The sequence below is a fragment of the Penaeus japonicus genome, unplaced genomic scaffold, assembly GCF_977035675.1.
Source record: "Penaeus japonicus unplaced genomic scaffold, GWHDUDI00000001_assembly GWHDUDI00000030, whole genome shotgun sequence".
Taxonomy (NCBI): domain Eukaryota; kingdom Metazoa; phylum Arthropoda; class Malacostraca; order Decapoda; family Penaeidae; genus Penaeus; species Penaeus japonicus.
The window spans coordinates 9,557,070-9,567,069 of NW_028234432.1; the positions used below are offsets into that span (position 1 = coordinate 9,557,070).

Consider the following 10,000-nt stretch of genomic DNA (forward strand, 5'->3'; position numbering starts at 1 on the left):
AGTCATATTGATAGCCATTAAATAACTGCTAATTTGTATTTGTATTTGATTATTGTCCTCACTACTCTGGACTATGACCACTTCCTCTTTTCAGTGATTGCATAATTGGCTACTCCATATACCAAATGCTGAGTCCTGTCCCCAATATACTAACCCGAGAGCATCAGAATGTTGACTGCGACTCACTCCTGCCACGTGGGATGGGAGCACAGACAGAGGGTCCTTGATGCTCACTCTCACGTAATTTTGTGCCGTGGCCTCTTGGTCTGGCTTGTTATCCTCCTCCTCCTCAGACTCCCAAGATGGAGGGTCATATGCCAGAGGTTCGTATGGCTTGGGTGGTGTCCATTGGTTGGTACTGACATTCTCCTTGTTCTCTCTGTAGCAGTTCTAGGGATGAGATATGGATGTAAGTCAGGATAAAGGGGATCTCCTTTTGGGAATGTATTTCTAATATGAGGACAACTGGAGTAGTAGTAATCATAGTTGTAGTAGTAGTAAGAGCATTAATAGTAATAGTAGTAATAGTTGTTGTTGCAGGAGTAGTAGTATTAGGAGTAGTAATAATAGTATAAGTAGAAGTAATAATAATAATAATCATAATAATCTCATCCTTCACTTAAATACTTATTCAATATTTATGCAGATCAAAGAAGACATTTTACATGAAAAGAGGTTTTATAAAACTTACAACATATAACTCCATTTCCCTCTACCAATTCATTAACTTTTACAAAAATAGAAATTTCTTGAACTCACTGGACAGAGGAACTTGGCACCCCCTGTCTGTATAATAGTGACAGTGGCTGGTGGCATATAAGTACACTCTTGATGAAAAAGACAGAGGCACTTAATGCACTGCAGACCAGGCACTGTACCACCACCAAGGGGACAAAAGTTGGTGCAATGAAAGGTTCTCATGCAGATATCTCCAGACAACCTGACAGATAAAAAGAGTATAAATAAAAATGATGAGCTAGACATCTATTGCTTCAGTTTTATAACCCATTAACAACAGATGACATGATATCAGGTCATGTAGTGGCAACCCAGAGTTATCAGGTTAAAACAGATACAAATGACAAAAAAAAATTAAAAAATACTGTTATGAGCTGATATGAACAATGTATCAATTTCACTTGGAATGTTACTTACATGGGAGTTAGTATCTTTGTGGATGCTCCGAGTGATTCGCACACCTTAGTGCTATATACAATATGATTTTGGCGTGATTTAGATGAAACAGCGCCCTTGGCTGGTGTTTCTTCTCCAAGCTGTGTTGTTGTATCATCTGCACCTGTATGGAAAAAAGGTTTCAAGATCTACTTATCAATGGCCAAAAAATCAAGGGCAAAGACTCTAGTCCACCCACTTGCAAAATTTCTGACCTTAACCTCTAAATTATACAGTCACTGAAAAGAAAATCCTAACAGAGTCAGAATTCGGATAGCATGCTGATTTTCATCCTTCAATTCCTGGATTTTTTCTTATTTCCCTCTTCATTCATTAATGAAAGTCAATGACTCTGGCAATTGCTGTACAATATCTTCCTCCTTTCCTTGTTTGCACCAGAGTGACCCCCATGGTTTTTGAGAGGCACAACACCTTTGATATTAGAAATAGTAAGGGTATTTATACTTATTATGCATTCCACTTTGGTGAACAAGCAAATGCCTTTTATCTATACTGGACAACTAAGAGTGCCATCAAAAGGGCTGAATATTGGAAAAAAGGGCAGGAGTGAGAAAATAGATCCCTTGGATCAGCTGGTACCAAGGCATGAAGTGAATCTATTTCCCCCTAAACACAGGTTGAGAAGCTAGGCATATGAAACCAGACACAGTTACCACATTCATAGCACACCATCCTCAACAACATGTGTTGGCCTACATGCCTGACTTTCTGCTCCTGCTTGCATTTTATTGCAGTGACTATATATATTCAATAAAGGGAAGTGAAAAAATATATATAAATAAATAAAATACTAAATTCCCATACTACAGATAAATTTTTCTCATCCATTTCATCTGCATTATTGGTTGATAGTATTTACTTCCTCCGGTTGAAATTCAAGCATTGTTCAACACAACTCTATTGACAGCTTTAACTTTCCACATCTCTCTTTCCTTTATTCTAAAACATTTTTGCAGTACATACATTCATTTACTCAATATATTTCTACTGGCAATCTATACAAAGAAGTAAAAGTATACATAAACAAATCTTTTCCACATTACTTCAACCATCGATAATGATTCCAGCATAATATCATGAATAACACAGCTAAAAAGGGAAATGGACATTTACTAAATTAACATTCCTGTCTGTCCAAAACAAAATTTAGCAGGTATGTCCCTTTGGGGTTAAATAATACTATATTCCTCTTCAGGATGGCAAATGAAAATCCAATTTTACATAAAACATTGTGAAATTTAATGTCTCAATGCTTTATTTTCATTTTTTACTAATTTGTTAATTTGTCTAATTCAACCTGCATATAAAGAAAATTGAAAACTTTTCCCACTGAGAACATACCAAGAATATAAACCTAAATAAATAACAAAACTTAAAATAACTATTTCTTTATGAAAAAAAATCTACTTTAGGAATAACATAGAAAAAATGAAATACTGATACAACTTACTAGAGTTCCAGTTTGTAGGGAAAGTTTCCTGGCTCTCACTTATACTGGTCTCTGTTACTCCTGCTGGCACTGGAGTGATGTTCTTGCTATTGTCCAACTGCTTCTTCAACTTCAGGGGAATCTGGTGGTGCAAAAAAGAGTGAATGGATTAGACCAGTGGTTCTCAAACATCAATCACGTATTCTTTGAAGCTCTTAGTCACCAACCATGTACCTGCTGTAATTCTAATCTGAAAGCTATATTCACTTTGTAACAGAAGTATAAAAAATGTTATTCCCTCTTCAGAAATATCTAGAAATTAACTGACTGTTTAACACTACATATATCAATCAAGCCTGAGTGCTGTATGCTGAGTGATATGCAGCACTGAAATTAACCCACTCACGACGGGGGCATTCCAACCTTGCATGTCACAATGCCGGGGCTCTCGAATGCTTAGGCCTAAATCAATTAAATGACTGGCACCATATGGTGCCACCCGGCAACCGGGCCCTTGAATGAGCGGTACCGTAGTGTACCACCCGTCCAGAGAGGGTTAATCTTGTTTTTTCTTATATCCTTAAATTCCATTCAAGTACTCTAAATGGTTGGTATACAGTGATTTAGCAACGTATGTATAAGACTTTAGCATGCCTGGATTTGCAATGAATCCAGTGAGTGTCACTCATATATTATCTCTAAAGGAGATGACAATATCCATCAGCACTCCAAGCCAGTAATCTAGCTTAAAGTGGGAAGTTGCCTGCATCTGATCCAGTATCCAGTACACTGACAGGTTTGGATAAAGAAAAACTCTTGATTACCACCATAATACATTAGATAAGTAGCAAAATATCTGCCCCATCATAACACAAGCCAATCTTACAATGGGTGTGATTTTCATCCTGGCTCTCTTGGGAGGCTTTTCAGCCAACTGCTTGGGTGGCCTGCCTCTTTTACGAGGATTCTTGACTTCCGCTGATGATGGGGTTTTGGGCGATGAAACTGGTGTTATGGTGGGGGTTGCTACTCCAGCCTGACTGGGGGTGCTTGTCTTCCCTCGCACGGTGTTGGTCTGTGAGGGGGAAAAATGAAAAATGAAAATGAAAAAGAAAACCAGTCTTACAAAATCATAACCAACATGAACAATAATATGAATGTAATTTGATTTATCCTTTAGAAATGATGAAAGCATGTTGAAAAGTACATATTTTGTAAAGAAAATATAAAAGAGAATTATATACGAGTTAAAAATAATAATGATAACAGTGATTAACCCATTGCAGACAGAGATAAATTTGCTTGCCCAGCCTCCAGGATAGGTCTTATTTTAGAGAGAGACCGCTTGAAGCAATATAATTTGAATCATCCCAATCTCTTTCAGTCATTCATTGTAAACCTAGAGCGGTTTTTGTGTTTTATTTTTGTGTGTGTGGGTAATTGAGTTTAGAGACTTATATGTGCCATATGACAGGCTCTATCAGTGCTGCAGTTGACTAAAATTGTAGTATATTATCCATATTAGGTCATTATTTTCTTTATACTCAATGTGATAGAAGTATTGTTGTTTTATGGGAGGACAAAAGGCAACTTTATTTTTTCGTATTTTTGTGCTATCATGAACAAATACGAAACATATAACCACCTACAATAAAGATAACAAGAAGAGGTAGGGAAGAGGAATGAAACCTGTGCTTGTGACTGTGAGTGCCACAGTGAAAGGCATCCATATTAGCACAGGAGCACATTTTAGACACCGGGTATGGATTGAGTCACCTTCCTCTTCTCGTTCTGCCTGCACATCCTTCATCGGCGGTACTTTAGAGCAAGGGTTCATCAACTTAGTGTGTGCCATCGCTCTATAGAGACAGTGCTTGCTAGAGACCGTGGATGGGAGCCATTCAAGGCTCTCTCACCTGCTGGTGCTAGGGAAAAGTGGTGCCATCTAGGTTTTGGACGTTAAGCTAGCACGATATTACGGTAATTATAGTAATTATGACTGCAGTAGCCATCATCACTCATTCCTTTTTCATAGCAAAATAAAATAGCACAGTGATCCAAAATCCCCAAACGCCATGTACATCATGACGCCCGTCGTCAGGCCAAAGCTCCTACGTCATGTATGTCATGACACCCGTACGCAATGGGTTAAAATGACAGTAAATCAAATACTTTAATTTTACAAAATAATTGTATACTTACAGAACTTTTGGATGCATGGCGAATCTGTTCATACTGTTCACCGACACCCAATGGAGCTTTAACCCATGTGAAGTTGTCTAAATTCAGATCCTGAATTCCATAACGCTGCACTGAAAACAAAAGCAAAAGTCAATATTGGCTTGACCAAGGAGGAGGGAAGGAGGAAGGAGGAAGGAGGCAGGGAGGGAGGAAGGGAGAGAGAAAGAGAAAGATACAGAGAGAGAAAGAGAGGGAGAGAGAAAGAGAGAGAAAGAGAAAAAGAGAAAAAGATAAAAAGAAAAAGAGAGAGAGAGAGAGAGAGAGAGAGAGAGAGAGAGAGAGAGAGAGAGAGAGAGAGAGAGAGAGAGAGAGAGAGAGAGAGAGAGAGAGAGAGAGAGAGAGAGAGAGAGAGAGAGAGAGAGAAAGAGAGAGAGAAAGAGAGAGAGAAAAAAAGAGAGATGCTGCTGCTATTGATGATGATGAAAGAAAAAAAATACACACATACACACATACACACAGAATACTTACAGTAATCTTCTATTTCCACTTTTGACCTCAACTTCTTCCCAAATGGAGCGTAATAATATATGTCAGCTCTTGATCCTCCTTTGTTTGGGTCGACTGTTGCCCGAAACACAATCTCACGCTTCCAACCTAAAATGTTAAAAATAAAAACAATAATGATAATAATAATAATAATGATAATATTGATGATGGTAATTACAACATAAAATAATAATAATAATAATGATGATGATAATAACAACATCAAATAATAATAATAATAACAATAATAATAATGATGATGATAATAACAACATAAAATAATAATAATAATAATAATAACAATAATAATAGTGATGATGATAATAACAACATAAAATAATAATAATAATAATAATAATAATAATAGTAATAATAATAATAATAATAACAATAATAATAATAATGATAATAACATATAATAATAATAATAATAATAATAAATATAAAAATAATAACAATTACAATAATAATAATAATAATAATAACAGTGCCTATGGAACAACACCTGGTAGAAAACTTTACACCTAACTCCATTATAATTGCATTCACAGTTGTCAGACTTGTACATTTGTTTATGAAAATCCTTACGACCCCTAAAATGTTTCTGATCACACCTGTTTAGTATTAGAGGTGACAGTTAGAGGAGCACTCGCATTGAAAGGATCTCAGCGGGTGATGGTGGCGATGATAATGATAATAACAAATATACAAATGGACATATAGAAAACAATATTTTTTTCACACAACCTTACCCTGTTCAAAGGCCTTGAGGCAAGCTTCCAAGTTGAAAGATTTCTTACTCTCATGCCTTCGCTTGTGATGCCGCTTCTTCTCAGGCGAAGGGGGTGTTACACTAGCTTTGGTATCCTCTTTTGTGTGACTGGGCGGTAAAGCTGAAGGAAACAATGAAAAAGCAGTGAAAAAACAGAGATGTGAATGGCTGTCCACTGAAGTAAAGCTAAATGTCGTAAGCTTCAGTTAATGCCTCCATTTCAAATGTCTATTATTTATTTTCTCATGTAGTGATATCTGCTCCTAACTCTCTTGTTCTCTCTTAGTAAATGGTCACAGCTCAATAATATTTTTTAATCAATCCAATAAATTCCAAAAATCAGTCTGATTTAAGAAGGCAAGACCATAAAGTGCGCATATATATGCAAATATAATCTAAATATAATATTCTAAAAGTGAGCCACAAGTCATTTCTCTTCTAATTCCTAAAAAAATAAGATCTATATTTTTCAAACTCTTTCCAGAGTTAAGAATAAGATCAAGATCACAAAAAACACAACCTCATTACATGTAAAATACTTCAAACTTTATAGATACATTCAATATTTTACAATATATCAAGTTGAGTATAGCTCAGAATTTTCATGAGGCCAAACCTTCTAAAGATAATAAGAAATGGGATAGGCAAGTTTTGGGAATATTTTTTTGAAAAAGCTGAAAGATGTCAAAAATGCATATAACTTCAAAGGTCCAAAATAACTGATTTTGACCAGACATTTGTGAGACAGTCTATTATGGGTATATTTTGTAGGGTTGGATCCCCTTTGCACTACATTTTTTTCTTCAAAATACAAGTTAAATATACCTGCAGTTTTGTAACTAACACATCATACCAAATGCTAATTATAATTAGTATCACTTTGCTAATATATCACATACAGATTCATATATCATACCACAAGTGTAAACAATAATAGAAAACCCGTCTTAAGATGCCCATTTAGGCCAATCATCTTACAATGTGGCCCATCTCAGAAGGGTTAAAGGATTTCATCACAGAAACCATCTGTAACAAATTATTAAAAAATTTCTTCCCATCAGCCAAATAAATATCATGAAAATATATAAGGCACACAAAAGTCTCACAGGACTAACAGGCTGATTGGACTAACCCTCAATGACAGAGAGCTGGGGCGTACCAGCACGGCCTTCTTGTGCACGTGAAGGCACAAATTGGTTGTCCTTTTGCTCCTCAGGATCAACAGAATCCGTTTCACTGGTCACTGAAGTTTCACATCCTTTACTTCCAACTAGAAAGGAAATGGAAACACATAAATAACAAAAATATAAATAATAAAAATATAAATAACATATAGCCTGTAATAATGAACTATATGTTTCATAAACTGTACTATATGTATTGTATATCAAGTCATCTATCCGCCAGCTGGTAACCCTGATAACCAAACTGTCTCAAGATGATGATCCCTAATCTAAGATTGTCTTGACTAGTAGGGCAAAACTAATGCACTTCAAAATCTAGATTAAATAAGTACATATATTTCACAACTAAATCATTTCCTACATATATTCCAATGGGATGTTAATTTATCTTTTGTGACAGAAAGTAGACAACAAACAGTAAAAAAAAAAAGCATGGATCAGATATGAATATGAATAACAATAAAAAGTAGTAATTATAATAACCACAAAAGTAACATATATATTAACAGCAATTGTTAAACCAATCACTGAAAAAATACATCATTGAAAAAACTAAAGAAATACAAATACATAAATACCTAGAGGTCCTTTTCATACATTATATATGTAATTAAATTCACTATTGTGTAAGGCCTATTATGCACTGAAACACACACACACACACACACACACACACACACACACACACACACACACACACACACACACACACACAAAATTATCATCATATCTAAAAAAAGGTCTCCATAACCTTCTAATCAAGATTTCACATCAATACAATACCAACTTCTTTACAATCTGTAATATCACAAAGACACATACAAAGTTTCTATATCCTTTGTTGATAACAAATGCAACCAACCTTGAGGCTGACTGTCACGTGTGCCCTCATCTTCCGAGTCAGTGTACACATCCTCAACCCTCACAGGAACACGTCCAATGCTGGAAGTTGTAACAGCTACTTTTGGTTCATTCTGTAAAATACATCTCTTTTAAAATCTGAAGATAAGAATCATCATCAATTATCTTCATTATGGTATTAGAAGCTTATATTACCTTGAAAAAATGTGAAACGTAACATACAGTGCTGGGCATATAATTCAAGTATTAGGCAAATATTCTTCCTTCGGCCTCATATCATACCTCTGCTTCCATATCCATATCTTCTGTTTCTGAATCACTGTAAATTGACTCATCTAACTTATTCACCGACACAGGCTCTTGTGCATCCGAATCCCTCGACTCAAATTCCGAATCTTCGGTGGATGCATCCCACTTTGGACTTTCCTCCACCGATTTCTCTTCTTTCTTTTCCATTTCTGTAGCACCTTTCTCTTCTTTCTGGTCTTCCAAGTTATCTTTTGTATCTAAAGGTTCACAGATATTATTTTGTTCTGTTTTGAACGTAGTCTGAGGTACAGATTCTAGTTGGCCAGATTCCATTTCATCATGACTGGGAACCTTTTCCTTATCAAGCAAATCTGAATCTTTTTCAGTCTCCATTGCCTCCTGAACTTCAGTAAGACTGGCCTCATCTTTGCTGATGGGACTCTTGATATCTTCTTGGATATCTATAGTACTATCAATCTTCTCTGCTTCAATATCTTTTTCTTCCTTTTCTGTTACTACCTCTTCATTACCATCACCTGAAGTGTGAGAACACATCTGACTGCCACTTTCTATCTTTTCCTCTTTAGAAAGGGTTACCACATCATTATTCTCAACTTGGGCAGAATCATCTTCACTCTTGATCTCAACTGGTTTTTCCTCAGAATCACTTACGCTCTGTTCTTTTTCAAGCAGCGATTTGGAGTCGTCATCAGTGGGACTGTCAATTCTATCACTCACCTTATCATCTTTTGACACATTAGCAAACTTTTCCTTTTCTGCATCAACATCAAGCCCAGCATCCTTCTCTTCTTCACTTACATAGCCTAAATGACTGTCATTAATATCTCCATCACTCTGGTTATCTGCATTACCATGGCTAGAGAGGCTTATATCTAATTCCTTGTCCCCCATTACAGTGTCTTTTTTATCATCACTGTCATCACTACCTATTTCAACATTATCATGACTGGAGCTACTTTTGTTCATTGCAGATTCCCCTTCGTCTTCTTCGCTCACTTCATCAGCATTACTATGGCTTGACATGCTTTTATCTACTTCCATGTCAGCATCTTCACTTGCTTCATCAGCCTGATCATGGCTTGAAAAACTTTTATTTGCTACATCACCTATATCTTCTTCACTTACATCCCCAACATTGTCATGACTTGCAGTGCTTTTGTCTACCTCCATCTCAGCATCTTCTCCCTCACTTGCTTCATCAAGATTATCATGGCTTGATATACTTTTATCATCTCTAGCAGCATCTTCTTCACTACCATCATCCATATTGTCATGACTTGAAATGCTTTGGTTTCCTTTATTAATGTCATCACTGTCACTTCCCTCAACATTATCAAAGCTAGAAAAACTTTTGTCCAGTTCCTCATCTATTCCTTCCTTGTTGTCTGACCCTCCAGGATTTGGGGAACTTTTGTCTAAATCAGCACAACTGCTTTGTCCTTCATCTGCCTCATTTACACTGGGTGCCACTTTATCAATTTCTTCCTCCTTGCCTTCAACTTTCTCAGCACTGTCAACTTTCTCAAGATTGCCTCCCTCCCTACTCTCCTCCTCATGATCTTG

The 10,000-nt window shown here is 36.2% G+C and overlaps 1 protein-coding gene across 2 annotated transcripts in view; it reads right to left on the reverse strand.

Annotated features, from left to right (window-relative positions):
• The window catches only part of LOC122263302 (uncharacterized), a 25,327-nt gene that overhangs the window by 14,937 nt on the left and 390 nt on the right, over positions 1 to 10,000 (reverse strand). For both annotated transcript variants that reach the window (XM_086555023.1, XM_086555022.1), the window contains exons 1-11: positions 8,450 to 10,000; positions 8,169 to 8,280; positions 7,255 to 7,392; positions 6,103 to 6,243; positions 5,333 to 5,458; positions 4,826 to 4,935; positions 3,510 to 3,698; positions 2,645 to 2,765; positions 1,156 to 1,297; positions 760 to 940; positions 155 to 390 (exon numbers count right to left, since the gene is read on the reverse strand). The exon at positions 8,450 to 10,000 is cut by the window's right edge and continues 390 nt beyond it. In XM_086555023.1, the coding sequence (XP_086411149.1) occupies positions 155 to 390; positions 760 to 940; positions 1,156 to 1,297; positions 2,645 to 2,765; positions 3,510 to 3,698; positions 4,826 to 4,935; positions 5,333 to 5,458; positions 6,103 to 6,243; positions 7,255 to 7,392; positions 8,169 to 8,280; positions 8,450 to 10,000 (3,047 nt within the window). The remainder of the gene's footprint in view (positions 1 to 154; positions 391 to 759; positions 941 to 1,155; positions 1,298 to 2,644; positions 2,766 to 3,509; positions 3,699 to 4,825; positions 4,936 to 5,332; positions 5,459 to 6,102; positions 6,244 to 7,254; positions 7,393 to 8,168; positions 8,281 to 8,449) is intronic.